General features: G+C 39.3%; 1 protein-coding gene across 2 annotated transcripts; it reads right to left on the bottom strand.

Moving 5' to 3' along the window:
- Positions 1-981: 981 nt before the first annotated feature.
- Positions 982-16,527, bottom strand: LOC119791251 (oocyte zinc finger protein XlCOF6-like). Of its 2 annotated transcripts, XM_038297255.1 has the most exons (3): positions 16,308-16,527; positions 4,955-5,069; positions 982-3,809 (listed from the first exon to the last, which is right to left on the bottom strand). In XM_038297255.1, exon 3 carries the CDS (start codon positions 3,666-3,668, stop codon positions 1,530-1,532), a length of 2,139 nt encoding a protein of 712 aa, XP_038153183.1. In that variant the 5' UTR covers positions 3,669-3,809; positions 4,955-5,069; positions 16,308-16,527; the 3' UTR covers positions 982-1,529. The 2 variants fall into 2 exon arrangements, with proteins under 2 accessions (XP_038153183.1, XP_038153182.1); XM_038297254.1 differs by lacking the exon at positions 4,955-5,069.
- Positions 16,528-18,947: the final 2,420 nt, after the last annotated feature.

Genomic DNA, 18,947 nt, shown 5'->3' with positions numbered 1-18,947 from the left:
CTTTAGATAAATCAAACACTACCGCCACATATCTGACTCTATAACCATTAAAACAACTAGTAACAAGTAGCATCCCCCCCCCCACACCCCGCGCTCCAAGGTGTCCTGGTTTTCCCAAATGAAAATATGGTCACCCTAGCCTGAAGTGAAACCAAATCTGATTTTTTTTGCCCACATGCGACCTGGATCTGATCTTTTCATGGCAGTCTGAACAACACAGATCCGATTTTTTCCAATGTGACCCAGGCCACTTGGCTATGTGGTCCTGAATCTGATACGAATCTGATCTCTTCAAATGCAACCTGTGTCTGAACGGCCAGGTCAGATTCATCCGACCTGATCGCCATTAATACCCCACAAAGTTAACTATTCTGTGTCTTGCTACGCAGAGCAGGCAAGAAAAACAACAACCATGGCAGATAATGATGCAGAGAGCAGTATTTATGTTTAACCATGTGAAAATATTGAGTTTTTATGGTTGAAAAAGACCGCTAGATGCGGCACTACCATCCATGTTTACTTCCGTAAACATAGAGCACACAGGCCTGTGACGTCATTGTGTCCTCTACTTGTGTTGTATGACTGCAGTTCACACAGGAGATCACATACAAGTTGCATATATTTTGGAAATATGAACGGCAACACAAAAAAAATCGGAACTGAGCATCAAGGCCTGCAGTGTGAACGTAGCCTAAGATTTTCCCCTTGAATACTGTAACAATCAGATGATGTCTATGCAAAACCCAATCTACCATCAACAAGCCCCCACAAAGTCTCATTATTAAAAAACTATTGTGCTAAACAAGTTGCAATTTCTAAAAAAGAAATGGTACAATAATTTGTGGACTGATGACTGACATTTCAGGTCTAATTAAATATTAGTAAATGATTCTCTAGGAAGTTGAATCTTCAAGCATTTCTTAGTTTATACTGTACATTTTTGAGTATGTAAAAAGACATGCCAAAATTGCTATATATATATTTTTTTTTTTTTTACTTTCTATAAAATGTAATAATTGAATTACTTTTTCCACTTTTCTTGCTTTGAATTAGAATGTGTTGTTCCCAGTGTGATGGTGTTAAAATAGAACTTATTTGAAGAATTTTGAGGTTTACTCTCCACTTCAAACAGTGTTATTATGAACACTGGTAGCAATCGGTATTCATCACACAGCATGGAATTAATTTAATGCTGATGATACTCTTCTATATCTGACCATGAATAAACTAACTAACTAATTACTGAGACTATGGGCATGTCTTGAAGACATAACACCTGGATGACTGTAAAATTATAGTCTTTGGAAGAGATAAAAAAAAAGAAATTGATTAGTCAGTCACTTCATCCAGATGGGATTAAATTGATCTCAGATAATGTGCCAGCCCTCATGTCGTCATATTTTTGCAACTAAATTTTTTCCCAATTTGAATATGAGATGCATTTTTTCTTTTAAATGCTTTCTCATGTGTCAAGTCAAATTATGGTTTTCATTAAAACATTTTCTATTTATATAGAAAAAGGGCCCCTCTTATTCATGAATTTTTATGTGAATATTTAAAGAACCTTTTCTCTTGAAACCCTTTCCACAGGTCATACATGAGTAAGGCTTCTCCCCTGTATGAACTCTCATATGAATATTTACAGCACTTTTTGTAATAAACCCTTTCCCACAGGTCATACATGAGAATGGCTTCTCCCCAGTATGAGCTCTCATATGAATATTCAAAGAACCTTTTGTAGTGAATCCTTTTCCACATGTGATACATGAGAATGGCTTCTCTCCTGTATGAGCTCTCATATGAATATTTAAAGAACTTTTTCTCTTGAACCCTTTTCCACAGGTCATACATGAGTAAGGCTTCTCTCCTGAATGAACTCTCATATGAATATTTAAAGTACTTGTTCTCTTGAACCCTTTTCCACAGGTTACACACAAGAAAGGTTTCTCTCCTGTATGAGCTCTCATATGGGTATTTAAAATACTTTTTGTAATAAACCCTTTTCCACATGTTGTGCACGAAAAAGGCTTCTTTCCTGTATGAGTGCTCATATGAATATTCAAATCCCCCTTTCTCCTGAACCCTTTTCCACAGGTTATACATGAGAAAGGCTTTTCTCCTGTATGTGCTCCCATATGAAAATTTAAAGAGCTTTTTGTAATGAATTTTTTCCCACAAATCTTACATAGAAAAGGCTTCTCTCCTGTATGAGCACTCTTGTGAATATTCAACTCCCCTTTTCTAATGAACCCCTTTCCACAGATCATACACAAGAAAGGCTTCTCCCCTGTATGAACTCTCATATGAATATTCAAAGAACTTTTTCTCTTGTACAACTTTCCACAGGTCATGCATGCAAAAAGTTTCTCTCCAGAATGAATTCTCATATGAATGTTCAAATCATTTTTTCTTCTAAACCCTTTTCCACAGGTTATACATGAAAAACGCTTCTCTCCTGTATGAAGTCTCATATGGATATTTAAATAACTTTTTTTCTTGAAACCTTTATTACAGGTCAAACATGTGTAAGGCCTTTCTCCCGTATGAGCTCTTATATGAATCTTTAGATAACTTTTTCTACTGAAACCTTTTCCACAGGTTACGCATGAATAAGGCTTCTCTCCTGTATGAATTCTCATGTGGACATTCAGGCTACATTTTTGAGTGAAACGTCTCCCACAGCTTACACATGAGAAAGGCTTCTCAGCTTTATGAGTTCCCATGTGGACATTTAAAACACTTTTGTACCTGAAATATTTACCACATGTTATACATACAAAAGGCCTTTTATTTCTGTCACTTTGACTCCTGGTTTCCTGAACACTGTTTTGTTTCTCTTCTCTGATGGATTCTGAGGTTTCGTCATTACTTCTTTGTTGATGATGCTCCTTTTTAGGAAAGTTCTGAAGGATGATCTGGTTTTCATTTAGTTCTGTATGCAGGTGGTCTTTTTTATAGGAAGCTGTTAGAAACAATGTATCAATCTCCTGCTTCTGTATATCCTGGTTTTCATCACGACTGATGCAATCAGCATCTTCTGTGGCCATCTGCTGTTGTCCTGACCCTTGCACTTGTTCAGGCACTAGTTTAACCAGTTTCCATCTGAGAGCTCTAGAACTGGTTACCATTAAGGTGTCTGTCTCCTGCTTCAGAACATTGGCCTCAGTCTTTACCATTTGGTGGGAATCTGGTTGACAATCATCCTTTATTTGTAGTTCCTCTTGTTCCTCTTTGTTTTCAGGGGATTTAACATTGCTGTGGTGCAGAACACAGACCCCATTATGATTGATAAAAGAGGAAGCAAGTATGCCTTGTGTAATTCCAGCCCCAACATCAACCTTCATTGTGTTCACCTCAGGTTCCTCTGGTTCTTCTTTTATTTCAAGAGATCCAGAATCTGTTACTCTTAAAGTTTCAATCTCTTGCTTCGGCAAGTCCTCTTTTTCATCATGACTGATGCCCTCTGCCTCAATCTTTACCATCTGCTTAGATTCTGCTTCACCATCATCTACTGATATTATTTTTAGTTGTAGTTCTTCCGGTTCTTCTTTTATTTCAAGAAATCCACAAACCGTTCCAATTACAGTATCTGGCTCTTGCTTCAGTGCCATCTGCTCTTCTTTCTCTACAATCGGCCGAAGTTCTGATCCATACTCTTCTTCATTCATTCGAGTACGTTTAGATTAATCTTCTCTCCCTCTGGGCTTTAAAGATTCTCTTCCCTTCTGGTCCAGATCAGTCTTCTTATTTTCATTAATGATAGGATGGTGACCAAGAACATCTTGCTTAGAAATCATTTTCAGGCAAATCTGAAACAAAGAAAAACAAAAACAAAACATATTGAAATTGTATCTTTAAAAATAAAATGGGTTCTCTGTTCATCTTTCATTGAGAAATTATTAAACCTACAGCCTAACAGCAGACGTAATTATAGAAAAAATATATTTGGGGACTCTAGATCAATTCTGACTGAATAAACCTGTTTTTCATTTTGACAGATGTACTCTTTAATCTTTATCAAATGGTGAGATTCTGATTTATGATCATTATCCTTTGTTGAAATTAGTTGTAGTTCCCCTGCTTTCTCTTTGGTTTCAAGAAGTTTAAGTTTCACTTCTGAGCAGAATATATGGTTCATGACAAAACAGCAAGCAAGTACATCTTACATAACACCAGATGTGACTTGGGAAATTGACTGACAATGTGTCAGTCTGGCAGAGAAATGGTACATCTGGATTTTAAAGGTGGGACTAACAGGGACAGCGTCATCAAATTAGAATCAATAAGGATGGATGCGATAAATGAAACTACAAGCAACACTCTCCATTTTTAGAGCATCGAAAAGGGCCTCATTAAAACATTGCTCCATTGCGGTCGCCATCTTGTTGCTAGCAGAAAAAGTTGCTGAGAGTGACTCATCGTTCAGTCCTGCCTCGCACTCCGATTGCTCCGCCCAGACTTAGCCACAGTCAATGCAAGTTTAGCAAACTGAATTACACTGAGCGTAATTCAGTCTGGCTGGTCAGGCTAAGCTACCACAGAAGAATTATCTTTACTCTAACTTAAATGTAAACTTTAAAGTCCTGAAGATGAAAACTAAGACTAAATCTAAGAAGACTGTCAAAAAAATAAAAAATAAAAACACTTGGTAGAATATCTTATTTTTATCGTGGTATTGCAATATCGTGATAATACCGTATCGTGACCCAATTATCACAATGACAATCATATTGCAACACCCTTGCCAATTTCACCCTCCCCCAAACTCTGCACATCATTCTTATTCTTATTAAGAGCAACCATGATACAATTAACCTTCAATGATTGAAAGGATAAGATCTTATTATTGCAAGACAGAAACTCTTCCACTTCGTCACACAAGAGATTCTCATAATTTTGCCAGGAATTATTAATGGTTGTTCCAAAGTGACTGATAACATCTGTTTAGACAGACCTCTGTGTTATATTGGGGCTGACTTCCAGCAGATGGCGCCACTGCTCCATAAGCAGAACTTGACAGTGATGGCTGTCAGGGAAACATTATGGTGGACATCCATAAACAGCCTGTCCTATAACAGACACACATGGCCCAGATGGAATTAGTGTTTAATTTTTTAATATTTAATTACAAAAGTGTAAAACGCACTTTAAGTAGTTATGATGTAAGATTGAAGAGCTCCATATGGCGCTTTCTTTTACACTAAAATATTTGGGTCTAGGTTTGTTTATTTGAAGAGCAAATGTAAAGAATAAATAGAGGAATGTCTGTTTGAAAGGTAGAGGGCCTGTTTTTATTGTCAGAAAAGTTCTAATCCCCAGGGGTAATTTAGATATTTCTATGGTTTGTTTTAATTTAAAAAAGGCTAACTCAATTATAACCCTGTCTTTGAATAATAGTTTTATGAGCTCTCTTTTCATGGGGCATTATAAATGTTTTCTAACTTTTCATGAGTTTTTTATGTTTTGTTTTGTTGTTGTTTTTTTATATTTTTCTTACATTTAGCAACCCAACATGAAATGAATGTATTATATTGATGTGCTTGGGTTTGAGTGTGAGAAAAGACTGTCGTATTTTGTTCATTTAGACATTGATAGTATGTTTTGAAACAAAATGTTTTGTTTCTTTATAGCCATTCGTTGACAGAACACATTCACTAAACAACTATGAACTATGAAACAAAGTCTGAGTACTTACTTTACTTACTTACTTTTTAAACATATATTAACACTATAGAAAGAAACAGAGGACTTCCGGGGGACGAGAAGCAAGATGGCAGCATAAGTTCGAGCTCCCTTGTCGAAGAAACAAAAAACCTCCCTAACTCAAGGAAATTGCTCAAAATACAATTGTACCCAGACACGAAATGAGTGGAGGACGTAAGCAGAGAAGCGTAAAGAAGAAAATGGCAGAAGAATACGATCCTGACGCTGAGCAAATGGAAGAAGAAAGCGGCGACTCCAACCGGCTACAGGCCGTGTTGGAGGGGCTACATAATATCACGGCAGAAATCCGAGACTTTAAAAAGGAGATGAAGGAGAACCTCACAAAATTCAGAGACGAGTTTAAAGAGGAGGTAAAGCGAGAATTTATGGGCTTTAAAGAAGAAATTAAGAAAAAAGTGGCACAGAATGATGCGGAAATACAGAAACAACAAAAAGACATGACTGAGGCGCAGGGCCGCATAGCAGAGCTGGAAGAGTGCAACACAGAAGCGAAGGACGCCATTCTGAGCCTTTTAAAACAGCAAAGAAAACTACAAGAGAAATTAACGGAATTGGAAGGACACAGCAGACGCTGCAACATGAGAATTTACAACGTTGTTGAACAAGAAGGCGAACTAGTGCAAGAAATGGTGGAGAAGCTATTACACCGTGAGCTAGCACTTCCGGTCGGAACCGAGTTGCAGATCCAGCGGGCCCATAGGAGCTTCGGAAAGAAACCTCCACCCGAAGCTAATCCCAGATCCATAGTGGTTAGCTTCCTTAATTACAAAACCAAAGAAGAAATCCTGACAAAAGCATGGAAAAAGAGAATCCAAGTCGAGGGGAAGCGGATATTTTTCGACCATGATTACCCCACCGAGGTAATAGAAAAACGCAAATCCTACTCCCAGATTAAAAAGGCTCTGAAAGACCGAAAGATCCGCTTCCAGACGCCAATGACTAAACTACGGATTCACTGGTCAGACGGAACCAAGATCTACAACAGCGCCGAGGAAGCTGCAGTGGACCTGAGGAGACGAGGGCTGGAGACCGAGAACAAGAGCGACACCGGACCTGCGCCCGAGGAAAGGATCCGGACGGCGGCACCCTGGCAGCGCATCGGGAAGAAGCATGGGACGGACGACGGAACCACCGCTACGGGCCATGATCAAAATGCGAGTAGCCGAGCGAGGGAACGGCTGCAGGAATTTCAAAGAGGTGGACACTGAATCCGTGGAGGTAACAGGGGTTTTAACTGCCCATTAAAGAAAGGGGATGGGAGAGACTATAGCCTTCTCTAAAGTTTGACTAAACAACGACAGGGAGACCCACCAAATAAGGGACTGTTGGACTCGCCTAGCAGGTCGGGGGAACCCGATATAGGTTCGCCCAAAACCACTAGGGGGGGGGGCCCTCTTCATAAAAGGACACCCCCCTCCCCTTCCAGCAGGGGGACAGGGCCTCTTGGGAATAAGGCCCATATTCAGTCGGGAGTTCAGATTTTTTGTTAGTTTAGTTCTTGTTCATAGTTCAAGTGGAGAGGCTGGGATCCAAACCAGGATTTACAAACAATGTCTAAGGTTATAACTGTGGTATCACTGAATGTCAATGGTTTAAATAATATTAAAAAGAGAGATAAGGTCCTAAACAAATTTAGAAAAGAAAAGGTACAAGTCATTCTCTTACAAGAGACACACCTAACAAAAAAAGAGCATGGAAAGTACAAAAAATTAGGCTATGGAAACTCATTTTCCTCCTCTTTTGGAGAAAGGCATAAACGAGGAGTTATGACATTAATCTCCAATAGTGTAAAGTTTGAATTGTTGCAGGAAATTGGGGATAAAGAAGGAAGATATTTAATGATAAAGGGCAAATTGGAAAATCAGTTAATCACACTACTCAATGTATATGCCCCTCCTGAAAGTGATAAAGCACTTTATAAGAAAATATTTGATCTCATTATCTTGGAAGCAGATGGAATATTGATATGTGGCGGGGACTTTAATGCTGTGTTAAATTATAAGATGGATACTACAAGCAAGAAAAATTGTAAAAAACAAATCAGTAGGTATATGAATACTATGATCTCAGAAACGGCAATTGTAGATGTGTGGAGAGAATTTCACCCCTTAGACCGAGATTATACTCATTACTCAATACCACATGGTACTTATTCCAGAATTGACTATATACTAATGAATAAGAGAGAACTGCACATAGTGAAAGAATGTAGGATTGGAGTTTCAGATGTCTCCGATCATAACGCAATCTATCTTGTGATCCATCTGGACAGCCAAAAGAATAATACTCTATGGAGACTAAATGAAGGAATATTAAATAACAAGGCCTTAGTTGGTGAAGTAAAAGAGGAGATAATCCGATATAAAGAGGAAAATGATAATGATGAAGTAGACCCAGTAATTCTCTGGGATGCCCTTAAGGCAGTAATACGGGGGAAGATGATTTCTTACACAGCATTTATGAAAAAAGCAAGATTAGAAAAATACAATAAACAAATAAGGAAGCTAAGAGATTTAGAACAACAACATAACCAAACAAATGACCCAGACATATTTAACCTGATTAAAGAAACCAGGAAAGAAATGGATGAGAATCTATGGGAGGAGGTAGAAAAGAAGGCTAGATTTACTAAACAAAAGTACTATGAGGGGGGACCGAAAGCCACCAAAAATTTGGCTAGGCGCATTAAGAAACAACAAACATTAGGTAACATACATAAAATAAGAGATCCACTTTCTAATAAAATCCTATATGAACAGGAAGAAATACAAAGAACATTTGAGCAATATTACAAAAATCTATATGCACAACCAACATCGGCTGGGGAAGAGGAGTTGAATAATTTTCTGGAAAAACTGGATCTACCAGCGATAGGCACAAAACAAAATGCGACACTGACCTCTCAAATTACAGAAGAAGAGATCACAAAGGCAATTGGCAGAACTAAAACAGGAAAGTCACCAGGGTCAGATGGTTTAGGGGCTTCTTTTTATAAAACCTTCAAAGAAGAATTAACACCACTACTATATGATTCGTTTAACTATAGTCTCAGGACCGGCAAGATGCCCCCTTCTTGGAATGAAGCCATTATTTCCGTAATCCCAAAGCAAGGCAAAGACCAAGAATACTGCCAAAACTACAGACCGATATCGGTACTAAATGTAGACTATAAACTGTTTTCCTCCATCATAGCTAAAAGAATGGAAAATTTAATGCAGGATTTAACCGATGAGGATCAAACTGGTTTTATAAAGGAAAGACAAACACAAGACAATATAAGGAGAACTCTTCATATCATAGACCATCTGCAGGGAAGTGGGGAGGAGGCAGTTTTAATTAGCATAGACGCGGAAAAAGCCTTCGACAGTGTCAATTGGAACTTTTTGTATAAGGTCTTAGAAAAATTTGGATTTAATGAGACATTTGTAAACTGTATTAAATCAATTTATCAAGAGCCAACTGCACGGATTAAGATTAATGGCAACCTGTCAGGCAGATTTACACTGGAGAGAGGAACAAGACAGGGATGCTGCCTCTCACCGAGTCTTTTTGCACTCTTTATAGAACCATTAGCTCAGATGATTAGGCAGGAAGTGGAAATAAAAGGAGTGGAAATAGGAGGGGAGGAACATAAAATAGGGTTGTTTGCAGATGACATTTTGATTTATTTAAAAAACCCAAATGAAATGTTTTTAAAAACAATAAGGTTGCTCGACGATTATGGGAAACTCTCGGGATACAAAATTAATGTGGAAAAAACACAGATCTTAACAATAAATTACTCCCCGCAGCAGAAAATAAGAGATACCTACAAACTTAAGTGGAACGAAAAATCTATAAAATATTTGGGGGTAAACATAACCAAAACAATTGATAAACTCTATGATGCAAATTATCTAGAAATAAACCACAATATTAAGAAGGACCTAGGGAGATGGATGGACATTGGCTTGGATCTCAGCTCTAGAGTGGAGATAATTAAAATAAATATTTTACCACGACTGTTGTACCTGTTTCAGTCCCTGCCACTGACTGTCCCGCTGAAACAATTTGTAGAATGGGACAGATGGATTTCAAGGTTTATATGGAACGGAAAGAAACCTAGGGTTAGATATAAAACACTTCAGCTCCCAATAGATAGGGGAGGTCTGGGCTTGCCGGCCCTAAAGGAATATTTTTGGGCCGCACAAATTAGACCTCTGGTATGTTGGTGCAATGATGACTATGTTTCAAAATGGAAAAATTTGGAATTGGGTAGAAAAGCCATAGAAGTTAAAAATTTAATAGCAGATAAAACACTCTTAGGCAAACTAAGCAATAAGATAGATTCAATAACTAAAACTACAATCGAAATATGGAACACAGTAATTGATAAATACAAGCTAGAGAAAGAAACTAGGAGTTTGAGCTGGTTTGCTTGGGATCCGAGGTTTAAACCAGGTATTTACGACACAGGTTTCAAAAAGTGGGCAAATAAAGGCGCCACAGCAATGTGTAAATTGACCGAAAAGGGCAAACTGCTGAACTTCAATAACTTAAAGAGAAAATATGAACTAGAGGACCAAGACCAGTATAGATACCTGCAAATAAAAGATTATTATGAGAAAGAGATAAAAACCAACGTAAGTAAAATAATAGAGATATTTCATAAAACCTATGAGGGGAATAAATTACGAATTGTTTCGGCACTGTACCAGGGACTGATGGCAGGCAGGAAGACATCTACTATCTACATTAAAGAAAAATGGGAGGACGAATTAAAGGAACATATAAGCGAAGACGAATGGTTTAAAATTTGCAAAATGCAGTGCACGGCCACCTGCTCTCGTGGTTGGAGGGAATTTAACTGGAAAAACATGATTAGATTTTTTATAACGCCAAAGGTCAGATCCAGGATGCTATCCAGTTCACAGCCATGCTGGAGACTCTGTGGCCAGACTGATGTAGGCCATACACACATTTTCTGGACGTGTCAAAAGCTAACTACATACTGGCGTAATGTTTGCCTTATTCTGAAAAAAATACTGGGCTATGGAATACCCAGATCTTGTAAAATACTTTATCTAGGATGCCTGACACACGAGGTAATTCACAAAGACGATGAATACTTGGTAAAAATTTTACTTTCAGCATCTAGGAAAACCATCACAAAACTATGGTATAGACAGGACCCCCCTGCGGCGGAGCAGTGGCTGAGCATCGTGGAAGAGATTTTTCTAATGGAGAAAATCACACATAGACTGAGATTGCAGGAGGACAAATTCGTTGTTAAATGGGAAAAATGGAGCGACTACAGGCGCAAGGAGAATACCACTCTTGTACCCAGATAAATATGGTCACAGCTGTTTAACATTGTTTATGAAGTTGAATGTATGATTGCCTCTCCACTGTATGTGTTCAGAAATGTTCAATAAAAAATAAGTTTAAAAAAAAAAAAGAAAGAAACAGAGTTCATAGTGGAACACAAGTATACTTTCTTCTGTCCTAAAATGGCGTCATATCATGGATACTGAGAGGCGTTAATGTTATTAAGTCTGTTACATCAGCAAGATGGTTTGATCGTTATCATGCCTCAATAAGTGGGAATGTAAAAGAATTGAATAGATATAATGAAATTTGATTAATTGGATTTATACATAAAAAATAAGTGATAGGTGATTCACAGAAATATATGCCATTTACCGTATTTTCATGACTATAAGGCGCATATAAATGTCTTTTTTTTCCCTCAAAATGTGCGGTGCGCCCTATGTGTGTTGTTACTGCGGACGTTTGAGACCACCATGAGAACGTTAAAGGGGGAAGTGTGGGCGTGGATTGGCTGCCACGCAAATGGACAGAAACTGCCGCCTATGGTGATTTTTAAGAGAAAGACTTTGCCTAAAGAGACTTTTTCAGCTGAAGTCATTATTAAGGCAAATGAAAAGGGCTGGATGGATGAGGAGATGATGAAAGCGTGGCTGAGGGAGGTGTATGTAAGGAGACCAGGTGTTTTTTTTCCACGCATCACCATCGCTGTTAATCTGTGACTCCATGCGTGCCCATCTGCCGATGTGAAAAACAAGGTGAAACAAATGAACGCTGTGCTTGCTGTTATTCCGGGGGGTCTGACAAAGGAACTTCAACCGCTCGACATCGGTGTGAACCGGCCGTTCAAAGTAAGCCGCGAGCGGCATGGGAGCGATTGATGACCGACGGAGACCACAGTTTCAGGATAAGTGGAAGGCAGCGCCGGGCAAGTTACGCCACGGTTTGCGGATGGATTGTAGATGCTTGGACTAACGTGTCTGCTGGCACTGTTGTTCGAGCTTTCGCAAAAGCCGGCATTATTTCCGAGGAGCCGCGCTGCACGGAAAGTGACTGACAGCGAAGAAGGGGAAATTGGCATTTCTGATTTAGCGCAGCTGTTTAATTCAGAAACAGAGGATGATGACTTTGATGGGTTTGATTAATACTTTGTAATAAATACATGAATAAAGCACAATCATACTCAGTTTTGCTCCCGCTCTGTTGTTAAATATGCAGTAGAGGTATCTAAACGTAGTAGAGGACATGTACCGATATATAAAACCTGCGCCCTATACTCTGGTGCGCCTTATGTGTGTGTTAAATACAGAAATGACACACATAACTAAGACTGCGCCTTTTAGTACGGTGCGCCTTATGGTCGTGAAAATACGGTATCTTGTATGGGTAACCTCGTTACTGGTTCACTAGACAAATAAACACCTAATTTATTTAAAATAAAGGCTAGGGGAGAGATTATACTTTATCATTACTAAAAACATAAACCTGAGGATTGTGCTTTCTTACAGTGCTTAGATAATAAAATCTATCAATATGACACCAAAATAAATGTAAAAATATTTATAAAATACAAATTGTTTAATGCTGTGTCCATTCTATTCACTTAAATGTTTAAAATAAACCTAAATAGATACGCTGATAAACATGACCACTGATGTAAGGCTGCAATAATTGTTCATCCTAGTAGAGCTAACTACTGCAGCACCACATGGGCACTGACCTGTTGCCTTCTTCCATCAGAAAAACAGCTCTATTAAATTTAGTTGGGAAACATTAAAAAAAGGACTTTTAGGAGCAGTTTTACAGCATTGTAGCTTTTTATTTTTACATGAGTAATAATGTGAAAAAGTTTCACTACTCTTACTTAAGTAAAATGTCTGGCGGCTCCATCCACTGTGACTGACTTCATCTAATGAAAACAAGCTTGTTCTAAACAAATATGCACAATTAAGATAAACAATTTCTTCTTCTTTGTACTCAAGGCTTTTTAGTTGATTATTATTTTCATTCTGCTGAGTCTGTCACATCACTATGACGGAGTATTAGGGCCAGGCTAGAGATTTTTATTTCGAGAATAAAGTCGTAACATTGCGAGAATAAAGTCATAAAATTAGGAGAATAAAGTCATAAAATTACGAGAGTCAAGTTGTAAAATAAGAGCATTTAGCCACAGGGAGAATACTAAAAAAATTTGGAGAATAAAGTCGTATTTTATGACAACTCTTACAAGAAGCACTGTCTTCCCTAAAATGAGGAATGTCGAGCATCATGTTATACTTTGGCTCTGGTTTCACAACTAAGGAAATCTTTTAGGACATCAGCATTAAATTGTGGAGTAGGTCAAAGTGGACTCAAGTTGCTGATTGGTGGTGCTGGTCGGAGCTTGAAGGTTTCTTTCTGAAACGAGTTGTGGTATGATGACTTCATTCTCGTAATTTTACTCCTTTATTCTTGTAATATTACAACTTTATTCTGAAAATTAAAAAAATCTCTAGCCTGGCCCTAATACTCCGTGGAAGATTACAATAAACAGTAGACTATAGTTTAACCTATTCTGACATGGTTTCAACATGATGGTGAGCCGTTTAAACACGACACCAATAGCAAAGCAGACAGTGGTACTTTTATTAATATGTTGATTACTGTGTATAATAAGGCTCGGGCACAGCGCGTTGCATTCTGGGTACGCCGCCATATTGGCAGCTAGTTGCTACGGTAAACAAAGACCTAAAACAGCACAGAGAAAGCACAAAGACGAGTAAACAGTGATGTTAAAAGCGAAGAAAGGATGCGGAATATACCGAGACACACTGCAGAGGGAAGCCAGGGACCGTTATCTGCAAAAGATGGGCTTCATAAACGGACTTGATCCCTACGAAGTAGCAAGCAAGGAGTGGTGCGTTGGGGAAGAATTTCTACTGCCGTTTGCGAGGGAGGACATATTTTCCTATCTAGTGTGTGGCGTCAGTGCCTACACACATGAAGAATTTCGCTGCTACAAGTCGCTAGAGGCTTACAAACAGCTGACAGATGGAAAGGTTCACGACATGGAAGTAATCAAACCGAATGAGAACACAGTCATCAGAGCCAAGGTAAGTATGTTCTGTAACTTACCAGAATGAAAATGCCGGGAACACACTCTCATGGACACTGGGATTGAGTTGAAAGTTATATTTGGCCGTCTTACAGCAGCGACCCATGCTAGCCGGCGACTCTTTGTTATGGAGGACATTTGTTTTCCATTGAGACGCCTCCAGGTTGGAAAACGGTAAAAAGACAATCCATTTGGGATTTTTTTCCCCGTCCAGTCACAGCTTGCGCTACTACACCCTACGACACAGCAACGGGCGACCATAACGACAGCAGAGGTAAAATGAAATGGCAAAAAACTAAGCAAACTACTAGCAGAAGAAAGCAAGTCCTTACAGGCGCGAAGTCGAAGTGTAAACAATGGGCTGACCAGCTTTCAATATGGCTGCCGCGCAACGTGTGACGTCATGTGCCCGAGCCTTATTCATTAGATGGTTGGTAAAAAAAAAAATACACTCATATGTTTCAAACCACAACAAAAATCTTATGTTTCAAACCACAACAAAAATCTTATTATCTTAAGTATTTTGAGTATTTTTTTTTTTTTATATAATACAACTTGGAATAAGGCTCGGGCACATGACGTCACACGTTGCGAGGCAGACATATTGATAGCTGGTCAGCCCACTGTTTACACTTTGACTTCGCGCCTGTAAGGACTAGCTTTCTTCTGCTAGTAGTTTGCTTAGTTTTTTGCCGTTTCATTTTTACCTCTGCTGTCGTTATGGTCGCCCGTTGCTGTGTCGTAGGGTGTAGTAGCGCAAGCTGTGACTGGACGGGGAAAAAAATCCCAAATGGATTGTCTTTTTACCGTTTTCCAACCTGGAGGCGTCTCAATGGAAAACAAATGTCCTCCATAACAAAGAGTCGCCGGCTAGCATGGGTCGCTGCTGTAAGACGGCCAAATATAACTTTCAACTCAATCCCTGTGTCCATGAGAGTGTGTTCCCGGCATTTTCATTCTGGTAAGTTACAGAACATACTTTTTTATTCATCTATCTCCGCCCCTGCGTGGTAGTACCATGCTAGGACAGTCATATATCATCAGAATTTAACTACATTATCCCTGGACACGTACAGTCAGCACAAGATTTATTTAGATACATTTTTGATGTTTTACGTTAGTGCCAGCACCTAGTCTTATCACCACAACAAACACCACACCATGTTGAGAGGTAGCTTACCTTGGCTCTGATGACTGTGTTCTCATTCGGCTTGATAACTTCCATGTCATGAACTTTTCCATCTGTCAGCTGTTTGTAAGCCTCTAGCGACTTGTAGCAGCGAAACTCTTCATGTGTGTAGGCACTGACGCCACACACTAGATACGAAAATACGTCCTCCCTCGCAAACGGCGGTAGAAATTCTTCCCCAACGCAGCACTCCTTGCTTTCTACTTCGTAGGGATCAAGTCCGTTTATGAAGCCCATCTTTTGCAGATAACGGTCCCTGGCTTCCCTCTGCAGTGTGTCTCGGTATATTCCGCATCCTTTCTTCGCTTTTAACATCGCTGTTTACTCGTCTTTCTGCTCTGTCTCTATGCTGTTTTAGGTCTTTGTTTACCGTAGCAACTAGCTACCAACTAGCTACCAATATGGCGGCGTACCCAGAATGCAACGCGCTGTGCCCGAGCCTTATTATGGTTAATCCAGAGTGTAGATTAAAACCACAACCATTACATACAATGTGTTAGCAACGATTGATACCAAAAAAGATGTACTTAAGCGATTCCAGAAAAGAAAAAAGGAAACTAGAGCTGCTGGAAGAATGGAAAAAAACTTCCCAAAATAAACTTGTCCTTTCAAAGTGTTGTACTTCATATGGGGCCCACCCAGATAGTGTTGCTTACGGGCCTACTGTTATGTCGTTACGCCACTGGCCAGGATAGAAATAAAGCATTTATGAGGAGAGCAGGTGAGACTGGACCAGAATATCTCCATCAGCCAGGCTGAGATCACCTGATACCGAAGCACACCTTATAGAGCCGCAGCTGGATTCAAGCAGTCAGTAAAAGATGCTGGTCATACCCTCCCCCCTTCGCCATTTCCTAATTTCCGAGTTTTGGAGCAGGGCTCAGAACCCACCAGATCAGAGTCAGCTGCTTCAGTTCATCTACATGAATGTCATCAGAGGGCAGTCTGCGGACATGATGCCGCTGAGGGACCGAGTGTGCAGCAGTTACTCACCGAGCGGATCCCTGTCTGTCCCTCTGTCTCTGTGTCCACAGCGGCTCCTAGACGTTAATGAGGGGAAATGAGCCTCTTTATCCGGAGGCAGCAGCCGAACTCTGCGTCAGCAATTCTTCGCCTAAAACCCTCTACTGTCTGTTTCTGTCCTGGTGTTCCAACCCGGAGCTAACTGGTCTCTGCTAGCGCTGCAGCTCATAGCCTGGGTTTCCCACTTCCGCTTTCCTTCGTTCTAATGTTGAGACTTTATGGTGCGCATTACCGCCACCAGCTGGTGACTAAATTATTCCATTACTTTTTTCTTATTCACATCTGTGTATAACATGTTCCACCTAGTCCTACTCTCCAAAGTTTTAACTCTCCACAGTATTAACCCATCCCTGTAGTATAATTTTGTATTTTAAACAGCATAGAATTGAGGGCTGTATGTTAAAATCACAATCTGATTAATCTGTCCTCCTTTCTGCATTTTTTGATCCTACAAATCCATGTTCCTTACTGTTTACATCCCACCTTTTGTTCATTCCTCCTTCAACATTTGTTGAATTATACTTCTAGCCTCTGATTAACTCAACTATAAAGTTAACATGATTTAATGTTCCCTTATTTTCTATCTTATCTGCCTTTTTTTGTTCTAAATAATATATGAAATACTGCTAATAAAATGCTTGGGCTGTCTTTAACTCAACTCAGCCGGAATTTGGACACATTTTTTGTGTTCATATTAATCTGTTATATATATATATATATATATATATATATATATATATATATATATATATATATATATATATATATATATATATATATATATATATATATATATATATATATATATATATATATATATTTATATAGGGTTGCTCAGTGGGTACAACTGCTGCCTTGCAGCAAGAAGGTTCCAGGGGTGATTCTCTGGGTTTGCATGTTCTCCCTGAGCATGTTTGGGTTCTTTCTGGGTACTCCAGCTTCCTCCCACAGTCCAAAAACATGACTTTTAGGTTAATAGGCTTCTCTAAATTCTCCTTAGGTGTGTGTGTGTGTATCCATTTGTGTTGCCCTGTGACAGAGTGGCTACCTGTCTAGGTTGTATCCCGCCTCTCGCCTGTAGACAGCTGGAGATAGGCGACCCCGCTTGAGATAAGTGTGACGGAAAATGGATGGATGGATGTTATATATAGAACAAAACATTTTACATTTGAGTAAGAACACATTATATTATACCTTGCAGTGTATCAGTAGGGAAAACTATCACTAACTGAAGGAGAAGCATACATGTCTATTATTAAGAAGTGGTACTTATATAGCGCTTCTGAACAAAGCGCTTTGCCATACAGCAATTCATCCATTCACGCACACTCACACACTGACACTGGCAAGCTACACTGTAGACACAGTTGCCCTGGGGCTCACCGATCAGGCAAATCTAACAAAAGGAAAGTTTTGAGCCTTGCCTTAAAAGCAGACAGGGTGTCTGCTTCACAAACTAAAACTAGTATTTGGTTCCACAGGAAAGGAGCCTGATAACCAAGATCTGCCTCCTGTTCAACATTTAGAAATTCTAAAAACCACTAGTGAAAATGCAGATTGAGAGCGAAGTGCTGTTAGGAACATAAGGAATAATTAAATCACTGAGCTTGGTTATTTAGGGCTTTATGTGTGAGAAGGACAATTTTAAATTGTATTCTGGATTAAACAGGAAGCGAATAAAAGACTGATAGAATAGGAGAAATTTAAACTAAATTTGTATAGTATTAACTAGACTAGACTTACTTGTGGTGTCAAACACAAACTGTAAGGTAATTTACCTTTACTGTAATTCTGTAGTCCAACCTGAGGTATTTACCCCTGTAACAGGGATAGATTAATCACATCTAAAATGGCAGAGAAAATAAGAAGGAACATTACCTTAATTAACTTGGTTTGAACTGGATCTCAAATACAAATTGAGCGGGGAAAATCGGTTAAAAACATAAAAGGGTTGTGGTGACCAGTGGGCAGAGATCCACGACTACGCTTTTTGCGTAGTTACCCAATCGCCTGGCTGCTCGGGCACTTTTGGAGGACTACTATGTGGGGGGCCTAACTTAACTCCTGGATGTTCAACAGCCTGAAGCCTGGATTCTAACTCTGACATCCTCACCTCCAAAGCTACAAAAATACTACACTTATTACAAATACCATTATCACTAAAGGAGGCAGAGGAATAACTGAACATCTGACACAGAGAGCAGGAGAACAGTCAAGGGAGGGAGAAAGAGAAGCCATAGCGATGCTAAGCTAGCACCAGCCTGGGCTAGCTACTCCTTACTACCAGAAATAAAATTGTGTGAAACTGACAAGTGCTCAGTAGGGAATTGCAGCAGAAGGTGCTATGTTTTAAAGTGGTTCTGGAGAGTTAGTTACTGAGATACAGAGATATCACATAAAAAAGAACTTAATTTAGATGGAGATAGTGTGAACAACACGCTGCTAAGCAGTCAAAACAGGAAGTGAACATGATACGTCTCACCTACAACAGCAGTAGCACGCTCTAGTGGCAGGAGATGACCCAAGGAACGGAGATGAAAATCTAATAAACGGTAATCAGAAGATACTCTGGACTTTGGTTCATATTTAGACTCTTATGCAGACACTGTC

Source organism: Cyprinodon tularosa, unplaced genomic scaffold (assembly GCF_016077235.1).
Source record: "Cyprinodon tularosa strain WSP-4 unplaced genomic scaffold, ASM1607723v1 ctg385, whole genome shotgun sequence".
Taxonomy (NCBI): Eukaryota; Metazoa; Chordata; class Actinopteri; order Cyprinodontiformes; family Cyprinodontidae; genus Cyprinodon; species Cyprinodon tularosa.
Note: the sequence above shows the minus strand (reverse complement) of the source record. Positions and strands in the feature narration are given on the sequence as shown.